Below are 17,086 nucleotides of genomic sequence, written 5' to 3'. Positions count from 1 at the left end.
CTGTGAGAGCCCTCTCAGCCCCACCCACCTCACAGGATGTCTGTTGTGCAGGGAGAAGACATAGGAGATTGTAAGCCGCTCTGAGTCTCTGATTCAGGGAGAAGGGCGGGGTATAAATCTGCAATTCTTCTTCTTCCTGACAGAGCAGACAGACATGCCATTCTAAAGTGGCACTTGGAGGCATTTGTTTTCAGGCACAGAGTGCATGTTGCAGTCTCTTCCAGCACCTTTTCAATGTATGGCCGCCCTCACTACAGTTCCATTACTTCTACTTAAGCATGCCTCGGATTGCAGCCTTAGATACTGGGGAGCTTCTAGCCAACAGCCTCTTTGATGAAGAAGGTGCCTCGGGATCCTTACGACCAGACAGAGCAACCACCATCCCCAATCTCTGCAAGGAGAAAAATCACCATAATCTCCCACATTGTCGAGGGCTGCAAGCAATCCACAAAGCACCATGACCCCCCCCTCCACACACACACACACACACACTGCGCAGCACAAAAACAGCTTTCTGTTTTCCAACCAAGCCTTGGAAAAAAACTTCCCCTCTTGCTTCTAGTCCTGCTATCCTAAGTGTCCCCCCTTGTTTAGCCCAACAGCAGAGCCCCATCCTCACAAGGGGGCAGACACAGGCCAGGTGGGAAGGGTACCGATGCTCATCATCTCAGTTTTTAACTCATCATCTCAATTTAATAGTTCTTCAGACATCCTTCCTAAAACAGTAGTTCCAGAGTGGGTATGTACCTCATGCTTTCCACAGTGAAAACAAATATAAAGAATTCAGTTTCTCTGCCATCTTCCCCTCTTCCTTAAGCCATCCTTCTAATCCTTTGTTATCCAAAGGCCCTACTGCCACAGTAGTTGATTTCCTGTCCCTGATATATTTGAATAAATCCTTACTGTCTTTGTGTTTTTGCCATCTTTCCACAAAAATTGCTTCCTGCCCATCATATTGTAAGTTTACACAACCAGTCAGTCCACAGCCTGCAATCTCCCATCTCTTATGAAGAGGTAGAAAATAAGAATGTGAAAAGCTTACTATGTGAAAGCATGCTATGAAGTCCTCTTGGGACTAATCTGATCTGTACCGTTTTACAAAATATTAATATCCTATGTGGCTCTAATATTTGTAACATGGAACTTATGTTTTTTAACAGATATTATAATAACAATGTGTGTAAAAAACAATAAATTTCTATGTTTAATAGTATTAGTAATTATATTGTGAGCAAAGCCAATGACCAGCCCAGAGAAGATCCCAGGTACTTCCTTACTAGCCACAGCACAGTTCCCAATTTCAGCAATCTACATCCTTTAATAAACCTTAGCCCTGTTTTCCCATGCAAACCGAGACTGATGAAGTGACCAAATGAGGCAAATAAGAAAAAATATTATATTAAGATCTGTTTCTGTCCACACTGAAGAGCAGGGGAAGTTTTAAGATTTTTGTGTGTGTTTCAGTTCACAAGAGGAATGAATATGTGGACACAGCTTTCATCAAAGTCCATTCAATGTTTGTTCAATTATAAACATGGCCCCTGTGAAAACTAGCTGCTGATCAGGCTATATTGCAATTAGTAACACAACAAAATTGCATCTTTAAAAGGGTCCACAGAACTGACTTGGGATATTTGTTGTTAAAGATATCCAATACAAAGCTGAGATAAATATATATACACTTTTGTACAACTCGGAAACCATGCAACTTGAAAATACCAAGGCAAGGCAAACTGTATGTTAAACTATTATAAAGTATGGGAAGTGTATACACTACATGGAACAACAAAAGTGATTACTTAAAGATTTAAACTTATTAGTGGCATTAGATTATTAGAACCCCTGTAGATAAACTATGAAACCTATAGGAAAGGGGAAGTGCATGCAGAATATTTACAATAACTCTTCTGTAGATAGTCTAGACAAGTTGTCCCAGAGGACCTGAGAACCTGTCACAATCCATCAGTATTAATTTATTATCCTCATCACCAGTATTCACAGTTATAGCATAACAGTATGACCTAAGGTGAGAATTTCCGCTATTATAGAACTCTTCACCTAAATCGCTGTAGGTTATGGGATGAGACTGTTTTTATCATTTCCACCATCTAAATTCCATCTGAAATATTTTACTAATGTCCACAGCAGTCATTAAGCCCAACAGTCTGTGTCACTTGTATTTAATTAGCACATGTCAATACCAAGTTGGCAAGCATATAAGTTACAATATTGGCATATTGCCTTTCAACAGGAAAGCAAATTTTGACATATTTTGTATAATTATATTTAGCAAATCACCATTTTGTACTTTTCTAGAGATTACCTTTTTCAACTTTTGAAAGGTGATAAAGCCAATTATGTTGACAAGTGATGAGTACCCTTTAATAGGCAGGTTAAATTGCATACCTAAAACAAAAAGATAGCTAATTAAAATAGCTGAGATTACTCCAAGGCTTAGACAGAACAAGAATAGTCCTGCCTTTAACTAAAAGTTTCAACTTAAAAAAAAAATCCAGCAAAACCCTGACCTCAGCTACTGAATAAAATCCTTTTGTATGATAACCTTTAACAACTGGGGAAGTCCCTGAGAACAATGGATGCACAAAAATTAAATTAACAACAGTCATGCAAGAATCTGTTTGTATCTATTAAAATACAGTTGCATTTTATAAAAGCAGAAACAGATAATCATGTTTTTCAATAGAAAAAGGAAAAATGGTGGGAACAAGAGCCAGTATGGTACAGTGGTTAAGAGTGGTGGACTGCACTCTGGAAAACAAAGTTTGATTCCCTGCTCCTTCGCTTGAAGCCCGCTGGGTGACCCTGGGGCACTCACAGTTCTTTCAGAGCTCTCTCAGCCCCACCTACCTCACAAGATGCCTACTGTGGGGAAGGGAATGTGATTGTAAGCCACTTTGAAACTCCTTAAGGTAGAGAAAAGTGGGGTAAAAACCCCTACTCTTCTTTTTCAGGTTGCTGAATTATTTTCAACAAAAATACTAACAGTATCAGCATCAGAGAAAATTAAATCAAAGTGAAAGCAGTGACAAGCCCAAAGCTTGCCCAGCTTTTGGAAGCACTTGCTACAAACGTGGAGCACAGAATAATTTTGCAAAGGTGTGCAGCAGCAAACAGACCCCCACCCAGAAGAGAAGAGTTCCAACTCCTTGTTCTTGGGAGTGATTATAGTACCTCAGCCTAAGGGAGAACTCAACAGTTCTGAGACATGGTTTTCCACCATTAGTATAGCAGCTGTTCTTGTATCTTGCAAACCGGATACTGGTTCTCATCTCAACCAAATACCTTACCTGATTTTATAGCTTACCTTGCCAGTTACTGTCTAGGAAGTGCCAGCAAATGTAATTCTGGCCACTTTTGGAGGGTCCAAAGTCAAGCCAAAAGCAACAATTACAGCAGCCTGCATGGTTGGCTTTCAAAGAGCCATGTTGGTTCTTCTACGTCATGGAAGATGATGATCACTCCTGCTTGGCCCTTGACCTTCTTAGGAAAGTCCATAGTATGCCACTGCCTGCCTTGACTTCTAAAGATGATCTTTTGCAAATTACAGAGATGTCTTAAGGGCTTGGACAGTTCCCCAGCACCTACCCTATCCATGTAGATCATGAGATACTGCTGGTGATACACAGTTCTCATAAAATTCTCTATGCTATACTACCTAAACTCAAGGAAACCCTTGACCATCTGGAAAAGACCAAAGTAATCTCTAGGGTGATGAAGCCAATTGCATGGGTTAATAGCCTTGTCATTATTCAAAAGAAGAATGGATCATTTTGCCTTTGCTTAGACCCCTTAGCTCTAAACAAAGCCACCTGGCGGCATCACTTTCCCATCCCTACCACTGAGGATGTGCAACAAATCTGGCTGGCAAAAAAATTCTTCATAACCTTGGATGAAAAAGATGACTAGTGGCAGGTCAAACTCAACAAGGAATCTAACGATCGGTGTACATTCAATATTCCATGGGCTTGCTACCACCTCAATAGGATGCCTTTCAGCATCAAGTCAGCCAGTGAAGTTTTCCAGCATAAGAATCATGAATGCTTCTGTGACATCCTGGATGTGCACATCATCACAGATGATATGCTCATTGCAGCCTCCAAGGAAGCAGAACACCATCAAATCCTTCAACATCCTGAAGAGGGCTTGCCAGAAAGGTGGGAAGTTCAACTCCAACAAAGTTTAGTTCATGATCAACAAAGTCAAGTACATGGGCACATCATCTCTAAAGATATTCTTCAACCTAACAACATCAAAGTACAGGACATAACTCAGGTGTATCTGCCAACAGAGAAAAAGAGTGTACAATGGCGTGTATTGTACAGTAACTCTCCAGGCACATCTCTAATGAATCAGCCCTCGAAGAACTTGTACACATATTCCTATGGAAGGATGTAGCCTGGTAGTAGGGCCTGGCACAGAAAGATGGACGGGGCACTCTTAAGACAGAACAGGAGTCAAGTTGCACCTTTAAGACCAACCAAGTTTTATTTAGAACGTAAGCTTTCATGTGCTCTCTAAGCACACTTCAGCACACGAAAGCGTATGTTCTAAATAAAACTTGGTTGGTCTTAAAGGTGCACTTGACTCCTGCTTTGTTCAACTGCTTCACACCAACACGGCTGCCCACCTGGATCTATCTTAAGACAGAAGTCACTATAGCTCCTGTGCTCAGAGTCTTTGATCCAACAGAGAAGCTAATAGTCCAAGCTGATGCCTCCAAAGATGACTTGGGTGCCTGCCTACTCCAAAAGATGCAGTCCTTTGTCTATGCCTCTCAAGTGCTTACATACACTGAGCAAAACTATGCACAGATTGAAAAAGAACTTCTGTAGTTGCAAGAGTATCCTCTGTAGTATGGCAGGACCATTGCCAAAGGGCTTACTGAAGATTGCTTCCGACTAGACCACCACTGGTACATCAAACACATATTAATGAAACTTCTCCATGATGAACACAATAGTGCAAAGACTCATGGTATGAGGCGCAACATGTTGAAGTTACTGCACTTACCACATCAAGGAATCCAGCACAGATTCAACCTCATGTACTGGCCCAGCATGAATGTCCATATCGAACAATGGGTTGCCGGCTGCCCACAATGTTTGTCCTTGCAACCTTCCAATCACAGAGGGCCCATGCTACTACATGCAATCCCTGACCTCCCTTGGGGTATCATCTTGACATACTCCAGTCCTCATATTTTATTTATTGGGTAAGGTGAGCGCATGGTCAAAACTGTTAAACAGATGCTCCTAAAAGTGCTCCAAAAAGGCACTTATTCCCATTTGGCCTTGCTCAAGCTCCGGAATACTCAAGTTATCAGCCTTCCCTTCTCTCCTGTTAATGGGATGATTTTTGCATAGTATGTTGCCAACGCAGCATTGTTGCCAACAGTTCACCACCTCCAGCAGCAATGGAAATTCTACTACGATAGAGAAACCTGACGAGGCAATCTTCAGAAGAAACAAGAAGAACTTGCAAAAGATTCCTGCACCAATGCCCCACAACCTGTTTCCACAGGACTCTTCCCTGGAAAAGACAGCACCTTGATATGCAACCACCATCCTGATTCCTGTAAGCCCCCAGAGGTTACTCCAGCACAGGACACTGAATCCATGCCCAGGGACACTGTTCATTCTTCAGAACGTCCAGAACTGTCAACAAATCTGCAACAAACATTCACCCAGACCAGTCGCCACCCATGTAAATATGCTTATTTTGTTATGTAGAAGTGAAAACTGATCCTGCCAACAGAAGAGGTATGTGCTTGAACCTCCAACCCCAAACTTGTGATATGTATTATATTTGGGGACATATCACACTAGGGAATACTCATGAAAAGAGGAGAGGGAAGTAGTGTATGGAACCTGTCTCTTTAAGAGTCTACTATGTAGACCTCCACATGAATGTGTGTGTCTTCTGGAATATACTAGCTAGAACTGGGTTGTTGGTAGCTGGCACACCACCCTTGGAACCTGGTTGGATGAAAGAGGTGGTGCTTTGGAATGAGGCAGTGCTGCTCTTTCATCCACCTGGGTTCTGGGTGGGCAGAAGGGGCAGCAGGGCTGCTCTGCCTTGTTCTGAGGCTGTCTCCCTTGAAAGGGGCAGCAGGGCGCCTCTGCCTCACTCCGCAGCCTGATTGCTAATAGGCCATGGCCCGGTATCAGTCCACAGCCTGGGGACCTCTGGTCTATGTTGTTTCCTGCCTTGCTGTTCTCTATTAAAGGTTTTGAAGACATTTTGCCTGCCATGTCTCTCTGGCCTTACAGCAGACCATTTACCCACTTCCTTTTACCCTCCTCCTCTTCAACATAGGAGAGAAACATCACAAAAGGTACCCTGTTGAATGTGCTCTCCTTGTTCAGTACTAAATCGGGGGAGGAAGCATTAAAAGTAGGAGACATACCAGTACTTGCTTATTAGCTCTAAAAATGTTTTTAATTTTGTACAATCCCAATCCAGGAATTCAAAGCAATGTAAGATATTGAAATATCCTCTCCGATGTCAGAATGAGAACCTGATTATTCTAACTGCATATTGTACAGGCAATTGTTCTGCAGTTCAGCATATTCCTGAGCAAGATTCTACAGTGGAAAATTTGGGAGCCTTTTACTTCCATCTTTGCCTTCTTAGTTTCTTTGTAGCACTAAGCAGAACATACTTCTACCACTGCTGTCCAAATCTGACCAGCAGGCTCTGAAGTTAAGAGTCAGGTGCTTTGCATGACCTTCCTCTACAGAGCCCACTGCCCACTTAACTGGTCAGCAGTGCTATGAGCTTCAGATGCCTTCTTAAACCTCAAATTTTGCAAGGTGCATTGCTTAGTTTTCAGTCCTGTGAACAAAGTAGGATTTACTTTTGAGTGACACTCTTGGTATATTCATGCTCCATAAATCAGAGGGCTTCAAATTTGATGGCTCCTCAAGTCATCTGACCCTGTTGTGGGTGATAAAGGGAAAGGTAGGAGGAGCTCATTAGAAACTGGAACAATTTCATTAGTATTACAGACCCAAAATTAAAAAAAAAATATTTTCCCAACACAACTTCTCCGTGACTATCGTACTGAAGTTGTGTAGATAATGGGTTATCTGTGTGAGGCTTGATCAACAAATGCAGCTAAGGCAGCGGAATGGGGTATATAACTGTTGAATATACTGACCCATAAAACACAACTCCTTACAGATAGAAAAGCAGGGGTTTTTTTTTTAAAAAACCATCCAGTTAACTAAGAAATTCTGAAGAACTTGGATTTTTGCACCGTGTTTTGTGTCACAAATCTGACTTGCAAGCAGGCCCGTAGCCACGGGGAGGGGGGTGGCCTCCCCACCCAACCCCCCTTTGACCTTTATGGCCCCTCCTTTCCAACCTATCACTGGAAAGCAGTGGTAGCAGTGGACAGCAGTGGTAGAAGTGGCGGCCTCTACTCTCTCTGCCGCCACTTCTCTGGCAGCCCTGATCTCCCTGCCTCTCAGGCGGCCCCTGTCCGCGTGGCACCTCCCCCTCCCTCCCACCCAATGAAGTGCAGGCTCCTGGGCCTCTTTTAAGGCACCCCCCATGCCAATCAGCGGGAAAAGCTGCACCGAGGCTGGCGGTTCCTATGCCGGTTTTCCGGCACGCTCAGCACTGGGGCGGCCAGTGCTGAACGTGCTGAGCACACTGGAAAGCTGGTGTAGAAACTGCTGGCCTTTGTGTGACTTTTCCCGCTGATCAGCTGATCAGCGGGGGACGCCTTGAAAGAGCCCCAGGAGCCCATTCTTCACTGCTTCACCGGGTGGGGGAGGCGCTGCGGAGGGGGGTGGGGCCGCCAGAGCGGCAGGGAGATCAGGTGCCACCAGAGAAGTGGCGGCAGAGCAAGTGGAGACCGCCAGAGGGGGGGGGCCCTCAACCCAAAAATTTTTTCAGTGGGTCCCCCAACTAAAATTTTTTGGCTACAGGCCTGCTTGCAAGCCCTTTGGTTTTCTCTAGATACATAAAGGTTGGCCAAGGTTGAACAGGGGTGGAAACAGACAACACTCAGTGGTATCTTGGTAACTGAAAAGGCTATGGTTATATAGATGTAATAGTTATATCTTACATTATTGTATTTCTGTATTTGGCAGGGTGGTGTGCAGGGCATATAGTAATCAAGTGGCTCTTTAGGTTGATGATAATTAGGAATCTGACTCTGCACAAGTCACAGAGAGAGGAGAACTGTATTAGAGACACTTTCAAAGAATCTGCATCATACAGATCGTATTTCAAATATAATTTAACAGGCCTGTAAGGTCAAATTATTCAATCTTTAGAAACCCTAATAACTAAAACAAATATTTAAATAATTTATTATTACATGGTTATATTAACCAAGATAACATTTATCAAACAATGAAGATGAACACAATTTGCAAAGAGAGCTAATGTAAAAGTAATGAAATTTATTCTTGATTTAGAGACTGTGATAAAAAAAATATAATCTTTTGAAAGCATTTGGGAGTATGGTGCAAAAATATCCTCCTAGGAGGCTTAACTCTGACAGCTCCTAGCTCATGATACAGAAGGCTTCTCTAGATTAACCATATGACAGAATCTTATAGTTGTATTATTGACAAGCCATTCTAAAAATAAAGCTACAGAATCAACTCTTTTTCTTGAAAGCCAATTTCTAAGATTTAGTGTCTTACACATAATGAATTTTGAATTATAGGAGGCTTAACTCTGACAGCTCCTAGCTCATGATACAGAAGGCTTCTCTAGATTAACCATATGACAGAATCTTATAGTTGTATTATTGACAAGCCATTCTAAAAATAAAGCTACAGAATCAACTCTTTTTCTTGAAAGCCAATTTCTAAGATTTAGTGTCTTACACATAATGAATTTTGAATTATATTGGATGTCTCTCCTATTTAAAATGCCAGGATCTAGATATTAACTGTCTTCACCTTCAGTTTTCCCCCAAAGATTATTTGTAGACTAGCAAACTTTTAAAAACACCTACACTGCAATAGACAAATTCATTTGTTAAGTGAACGATACTGGAAATATACTAATATGTAGCTACTTTCTCGTAATCTGACTACCTTATTTCAAACACCAGCAGCCTGTCACTATTAATGAGCTGGATTCAAATAACTGCAAACAGAGCTTTACTTGCAGAACTGATCTATAGGCCAGGCTACAAGATGGTGATTAACCTTTGAAGCTGGAAGCAATTAAAGGGCAACTCATGCATTTCTGGTATGTTGACCGGTCCTTGGGACTGTGAAAAGATGTCCCCATTTTCCCCCCCTCCAGAGATGTGACACTAGGCCCTGGAGGCTTCACATCCTCTCTCCAGAAAAACTTTTGCAGGAGACTTTTTTGCATTGTAACCCGATGTAAAACAATGTTAAAATGTGGTGTTTTAGATGTGCTATATTTTTACAAGATTTTTCAAAACACTGTGCTACTTGCATAAAATCTGATAACTAAATAATTAAATATTTTTAATGCTTGTTTGAGATATAGGCCTGCAGTGCTTCCCTTAGGATTAATCATGAAATGGCAACACCCAGCATTCTAGGGCTTTGCTGGAAAAACTTTATACCTTATGAGACTGAAATGGCCACAGCTAGTTAGATTTCTCCATGGCTGCCAGCTAGGGTTGCCACTCTGAATAGGGAAATACCTGGCAATTTGGGAGGTGGGTGGGTTCAGCCTTGGGAGGGCAGGGTTTGGGAAGGGGAGGGATCTCATCAAGGTACAATGCCATAATGTACACCCTCCAAAGCAGCCATTTTCTCCAGGGAAGCTGAGATCTGTGGTCCGGAAATCAATTATAAAAGTGGAAGATCTCCAGGCCCACCTGGAGGTTGGGTAACATAGAGAAACTGCAGTGGAGAGGTTGAGTAACACAGAGGAACCACTGCTAATAACACTTTCACACTACAAATACACTTCGCTAATAATTATATTGCTTGTTTCTTATTCCATCATACTATACTTGAAACAACATACATTATGTATGCTATTCACATACATTCCAGTATAAATTTTCAAAAGGCTCAGTTCCAATAATCAGTCTTTGAAAAAGACCATGCACATACATTCCAAAACAAATTTCCAAAAGGCTCAATCCTTCAATATTCAGTCTTTATAAGAGACAGCTCTACATTAAATATGCTCCAGTTGATTCCGAATGACTTGCCAATGAAGAAAAAGAAGCTGTTTTAAAGTAGAATGATGTTTATAATGTATGTTACATGTTAAAAAATAAGTTAGGTGGACAGGAACACCTCTGGGAAAGACATGTTCTCTGTTTAACCCAGACTTGCAAGCAATAGAGCAATTAACAGACTACTTTTATTGCCTTATGACACTGTCACCTTCATTCTCACATTCTGACATGACACTGTTTTATTAGTTTCTCACACAAAAGCTATCCAGTTGAAATGTTCTTTCAATTTGTTAATTTCACTATTTTGCCATTGGATTCTAACTTTGTACCACTTTGCATTCTTAACCACTGCCCACCAGCTATATGTAGCTCTGCTTACTGTACCCCATTCCATTGTCTGATGAAGTATGCACACATATGAAAGCTTACATTCTGAATAAAACTTTGATGTTCTTAAAGGTGCCACTGGACTCCTACTTTGTTCTATTGCTTCAGACCAACATGGCTGCCCACCTGGATCTCTTTAAACTACAATGTGTGGTTGTAATTTTAAAAAAGTAGAATTACTGTGAATCCACAAGGAAGACTTCTTATCAGGATGGCCCTTTTGACAAATGCAAATGGACCTCCCCCATCAAGGCTCAGATTGGAAAAAAACAACGCAATATGATCATGTGTCACTGGAGATCAGTGCCGCAGTGAGGGATGGGGAAAGACAGCACAATAATTAAAATATTCTCTTAGCATTGCCATTTAAGTTTTAAATGCTATTTACATTTATTAGAATTCCCTCCTATCCAGGGTTTGTCTAACGTATTTCAATTACAATGGAAATCACTTGCATTACACACAATGATAAGCATGGTTAAGGCTCTAAAGTGAAATTAGACAGAAGTTGTACAGCAAGGAGGAGGAGAAGGAATACACAAGCCTATAGTCCACATCTAACTACTTGACTAGCATTTCATCATAATCTTTACCTTCCCAGTCAGTTGAAAGCTATGCTAAAACACTTTCTGCATTTCCAGAATTAATACATTATTTTATATTTGACAAAAATAATGCAATGGACACAAATTACCTACGTGAGAAGGGATGATATTTCATGATACCCTCTCATTATTATTTAGTGAAAATTCCTTAGAAAAATTGTTCCTTTTTTCTGATAATTTTTCTGGAAACAAAATGATAATATTATGACTTATAAATACTAGCAAAACAAGTATGATATAACATATTGCGAAAAAGTGTACTAACCAATAAGAAGAAGGGTTCCAACTGCCAAACCTCCACCTAGGAACAATGTAAATTCAAGAAATGAGAATACATATTAATGTTTCCAAGAATTAATTTGTAACATTAAGGAAAGGTGATACAGGAAGTTAAAAATGTAATATGAAAAACATTTTAATTACCTTTATAATACAATTCACTATTAAATAATTACATATTACATATAATTATATATCGCACACTACAATTACTTTCACAATGGAGTGAAAAAAATTCTGTAGAGCTCCGCATAACTAAATTTAAGTACTTTAATAGTGCTGTTACAGCTAGCGATTCCTTCTTTTAGCAGGGACGTTCTTTTTCCCATTTGAGCAAGAATTTAAAGGAACTGATGCAGTTAATTCATCACTTCTGTTTTGTGACAAGCAGTGGCTCAGTTGAAAACACTGCTGGATGATTTTATAATGGTCTTGGTATGTTTGACCCTTCTCTTGTGCCAGTGCAGCCCAACATCCCTCCAACAAACACATGCCACAAAAGTAACTTCGCCTAGCCCAACCAATGCAACTACATGATGTAGCACTTCAACTTAAATAAAGTGACCTGAGGCTAACTTAGTTTTGAGGGTGGGAGTCACTGATCTCTGTGTGCCTGCTCACTCAACCTAAAATCACAGATTTATTGTAAGTATAAACTGGGGGAAGATTTTAAAAAAAACAACATGTACACTGCCTTGAATTTCTCAAGGTAAAGGGCAAGGGAAAAAATACAAAAGAATGAATGAACTCACTTACGATAGACAAAGTGAGGGCAAACAGGGGCAAGCAGGAATGAAGTGGTAGTTATCACAGATCAAGGTAGGTTCAAAATGTACGTTTAAGTCCACATCAATATCCCACAGTCATCAACTTAAGTTCATGTCATTAGTTCCATTAAAATCAAACTGGCACCTTTACTCCAACCACAAAGCCCACTGGTTGTACACAGAGGGGAAATGTCTTTATTTTGCCATCCATCATCAGCTGTAAGAAGGGGTATAAGAGGGTAGGTGACATTATTCTTCCTGTTTAAAAAGTTACCATATTGAGTGCATAGTATCCCTATATGCACATAAAAATAATATGTACTATGATATTCAGATATTTGTGTGGCAATGCCTATATTACAGTTTATGAATTTCTTCATATAAAAGCATGTGCTTGTGGGGGGCATATGAAGGTAGCATAGCAAGTACCCTTTTTTCACTTGTCCAAAGAAGGGTAGTAAAGAAATAGTTTAATAACTTAAAGAAATTGTTATGGTTTGGATTCTAACAAATGCAAATGGAAATCAGTTTGCAGAATGGGGTGTTTCTGCTTCATCCTTCCCACTGCAGCCCTCCTGTGTTCCCCTCCAAAAACAACTCCTAAAAAGTGGGGGTATCCCTCTGAAAGTGGCAGAGCACCTGCAGCTTGAAGAGTAATCAACAGTTACCAGAGTTTTATTTTTCTAATCTCATGGCAAGGTCCAGTGCTGCACAGACGATTTTGCAGCCATTGTTAAAAATAAAGCTAAGATATAAAAGATTTAGGACTTTGGAACAATAATGATCAACAATAATCAAAAAGTCATCTGTATTAAAACAGTTCAAGATTACTGGAAAAGTTACAGTGGGCAGATAAGAATTTTATATGCTAGCTGAAGGTGAAGAAAAACTAGCTGATATCTGATTACATAGACCCTCATTCATAGTTTTGCCAAACTACTTCACAAGATTTATCACATTCCAATTCTATGAGGTGATATTTAGCCACCTTAGTTTGTTTACATGTGCATGTTGTATTCTTACAGTTGTAGTTGAATTACTTTGCAGGGGAGTAATGGATGAAGGATTTTATAGTTATGGGATGCATTTCAGTACAATGTTGATGACCAGTTTGTGGGTTCTGAGAGAGACTATGCCGCTCAAGTTAAAATACAGTCCCATTTAAATCACTATCAGCAGAATATTTTTTTTTGCTAAGCAAGAAGGGGGGAAGTGACAGAAAAGGCTGCAGTATTGCAGTCCAAGCTCTGTTCACGACCTGAGTTCGATCCTGGCAGAAGCTGGGCTCAGATAGCTGGCTCAGGGTTGACTCAGCCTTCCATCCTTCCGAGGCTGGTAAAATGAGTACCCAGCTTGCTGGGGGTAAAGTGTAGATGACTGGGGAAGGCAATGGCAAACCACCCCATAAAAAGTCAGCAGTGAAAACGTCATGATGCAGCGTCACCCCAGAGTCGGAAACGACTGGTGCATGCACAGGGGACTACCTTTTACCTTTAACTGGTTACTATTTCAGTAATAAACGACAAAAGATACAAAGCAGATAGGAGAATATTTTACTGGAAAACCTAGATTGGCAGAAAATGAGAGAAATGTGCAAACTTTCAAGACAAATCTTTACTGCAAGGGGCAAAAACAGAACTAAGGGAAATTAGAATGGAAAGCGAAAAATAAAAGGGAAAGAGAAAAGAAAACATCATTGAAAGGCTCTCTTACAACTAATTTTCTTCTTTAGATGACAGTTCTAAAATACATACTTAGAAGCAAGTTGACCATACTTCCAAGTAATCAGGGCTGGATTGGATTAACAATTAGGCCAGGTAAGCACTGGTCTATCGGCCACCATGCTTTTAGGGGCCCTGGGCTGTCTCCACCCCCCACCAATTTTTCCCCTGCTTACAGCCCTCCCAGCCTGCACGCACAGCCAGCAACTGAGCCACTCTTTGCCCAACTTGCCTGGTGCTGCTGCTGGTGTCGTCGCCAAGTTTGCCTCTCTCTGCCTCTTCCCCACAGCTTTGTCAAAGGGCTTTTGAGAAGGTGCCTGTAGGCTGCAGCAGGGGCCATGGGCAAGAGGGTGGGCACTCCAACTCTGAGATAATTTGCAAGGGGCCCCTGAGATTATGACTGCCTAGGGGCCTCCACAGGGTTTAATCCAGCACTGCAAGTAATACGATAGGACTTGATTGTATCACATATAGAAATATAAAGTAAGAAGCACAGACATCACTAAATGAAACAATTGTTCAGAATAAATAGGAATTTTTTATGCTTCGGATGTGTATTAAACAGCATTTTATACTCACACCTGTAAGGATAAGTGTCTGATATTCTAATTTTAAGCCATATAATACTATTAGACAATTATATTTTAGGATCACATACAAAGGTCTCCAAATATTTTATTACAAAACTGAAAATTCACAATAAATGTATGTACTGAAGAACTGCACAGGAATGATGATGTTTGTAATGAGAAAATACTCAAAACCTGAAGTACAATACCCCCATAAACTAGCATTCCTATCTGTTGCGCAACTTCAAAATAAATTCATGTAAAAGCACAACTGTATTTGAGATCTTGAATAAGTGCTGCCAAAGTCCATGATAACCAGACAGATCAATAATCTAAATCATGTTTAATATGTAAAGCCACTTTAGCTATGAGACAGGATACAAAAATTTAACCCAGAACATCCCAGACCTCACCAGCACATTTACAAGCATGCTGCGAAATTAGCTAGTGCGAGCTGAAGTTGATGTGGCTCCTGAAGCGGCCACGTGGACTTCAACACGTGTCAGATGTTTATTGCAACCGCTTCACCGGTTCTTAGCCTGTCACTTGATCTACATATTCCGCGAGGTATTCTGAGTTAACATGAACGTTAATCTATGTCAAGCAGACTCAATGCTCTATACAAAATCACTACACTTGTAGGCAACGCTAATGGACGGCACAGACGCAGGAGCGCGAACAAGGATCGAGTGAAAATGTGCAGTCTGGAGGAAAACAATGCATGACACACATCATAACACCAACAAGCACACGTTTGTCCTTGAGCGCTGGACTTTTGCTGTGACGATCGTGGGCCGATATATGCCTTCAGGGCTCAGGAACTGCTCCCAACCCGAGGCAGCAGTGCAGGGTCGGCGGAGCAGAGACAAACCCCTCCACACAGAGACCGAGGGCAGAGAAGCCTGCTGCAGGCTCGGAGATAACTCACCCTGAGGAAGCAGCGGAAACCCTGGCCCTCCCCTCCCAGACTGCCTAAAGACCCAATCGCCGCTACCACCAAACCCACAGAGAGGAAATGTGCCTAGAAGAGATTTCGAAGCTGCTGGCACCAACCTAGAACACAGTCCAGGGAAGGGATCCCGCTGGAAAGCAGGAGTTGCCCACGCCGCACCGATGGCCGAGTGCCCGGCAGAATGGCCAAGCGGCTGCCTCCACCGCCCGGAACTTTCCTTTGGAAACTCGTGGGAGCCTTTTCGTCCAGTGTCAACTCCCCGGTTGTCAAGGCCGCCATCTTAGTTTCAGCTCCGTTGACCGAGGGGTGTGTGTGGAGACAGTCGAAGTGAGGGACTAGCGTGCTAAGCCAATAGGAAGAGCGGTTATTGGCAGGCGGAGTTGCGTTGGCTGGAGGCTTTCTGTGGCTGCTGGTGCAATCGTGCAGGAAGGTGAGTTGATACAGAGGGGGGACGCGTTCTTTAGACTCGACTTTGTGGGTATCTTGTCCTGCCGAAGGCAGCGTGACGTTTCGTTTGGAAATACGTCTCGCTCCGAGGAAGACTTATTTGAACATGAATTCTTCTCCTCGCATCAGTACAGGGGCCTCTTTCAGAGCTGTAGAGCAGTTGCGTGAGAATTACCCGAACGGAAGCAGTTGCTGAGTGGAGAGAAGTCCGTGCCCACCAGACCCAGCACAAGCAAAGTGTGCGGTACCTGTATTGCCCGACACATACTGGCATGTTATTTCCTTCTAACCATGAAAAAACAGTCAATTGCCAATTCCCACGCATTAAGCCTCTATTAAAGAGTCAGGGGGACATTTTTCGTCAGGCCTGTTTCAGTTGTGGGGAGCTAACACTGGGCAAGTGGTTACCGCTGAGGGTTGCCAACCTCCCGCTGGGTACAACACCAAAAGAGCCGTCACAACAAAGCTTGTAGAAAGAGAATGACACTGGCAATATTTACTAAGAACTAATACTAAGCCATTTGAGTGAGTTGCCTTTTGTAAAGCACATTTGGAGCTCTCTGATCCCAGTTCAATTTTGTATGAATATACAGCTTCAGTGCTTGATCCCTTGCCTGACTAAAGAATACTGAAACAAGAGCCGTGTTGACGTTGTTGTAGCAACTATCTGGGGATTATAAGATATTTGTAACAATTACTTTGAAACAACACTACTCACAAATTATTTTTAGGATTGTGTAATTAGTATTGTATGGTGCTCTGGTGTACTTTGCTGGAAGGAAATTTATTGTAGAAAGTTATATTATTCTTAGTAAATATTGTCACAGTGTTATTCTCTTTGTACAACCTTCTGATGGGGCCTGAAAAATATCCTAGAATCACAGTAGATCTCCGGACTGTTTAAATCAGTTCCTGTGGTGTCGGGAGGGTGGAATTTCTGTAGCCAAAGTTGGCACATGTTTTCCCACCACACACAAACCAGACAACCTTTATAGTGGCAGCTACTGGGCCCAACCCAAGCAGGCCAGGCCAGACTTGGGCTAGGTGGGTGCTGAATGAAAGGTCCTTTGAATCATAAGCACTCTAAGCAGTATTTTTCCTGAATTTGTTTCAGAAAGTTTTTCATACCTATTGGGAAGAAGTTCCTGCTTTGAGGAATTTGGTTATTTATAGCTAGCTGGCCCATTAGAGCAGGGGTGTTGA

The 17,086-nt window shown here is 41.7% G+C and overlaps 2 protein-coding genes across 2 annotated transcripts in view; one reads left to right on the top strand and one right to left on the bottom strand.

The window, feature by feature from the left end:
* ELP4 (elongator acetyltransferase complex subunit 4) overlaps positions 1-15,715 on the bottom strand; it is a 419,611-nt gene extending 403,896 nt beyond the window's left edge. The window contains exons 1-2 of the mRNA XM_060262939.1: positions 15,538-15,715; positions 11,414-11,449 (exon numbers count right to left, since the gene is read on the bottom strand). Coding sequence (XP_060118922.1) covers positions 11,414-11,449; positions 15,538-15,715 — 214 coding nt within the window. The remainder of the gene's footprint in view (positions 1-11,413; positions 11,450-15,537) is intronic.
* Positions 15,716-15,721: 6 nt separating this feature from the next.
* Positions 15,722-17,086, top strand: part of IMMP1L (inner mitochondrial membrane peptidase subunit 1) — a 113,757-nt gene continuing 112,392 nt past the window's right edge. Inside the window, exon 1 of the mRNA XM_060262940.1 lies at positions 15,722-15,866. The gene's annotated coding sequence lies outside the window, so the exon portion shown is untranslated. The remainder of the gene's footprint in view (positions 15,867-17,086) is intronic.

Source organism: Heteronotia binoei, chromosome 21, assembly GCF_032191835.1.
Source record: "Heteronotia binoei isolate CCM8104 ecotype False Entrance Well chromosome 21, APGP_CSIRO_Hbin_v1, whole genome shotgun sequence".
NCBI classification, from domain to species: Eukaryota; Metazoa; Chordata; class Lepidosauria; order Squamata; family Gekkonidae; genus Heteronotia; species Heteronotia binoei.
The sequence above is the reverse complement of the archived record's forward strand: the minus strand, read 5'-3'. Positions and strand labels throughout refer to the sequence as shown.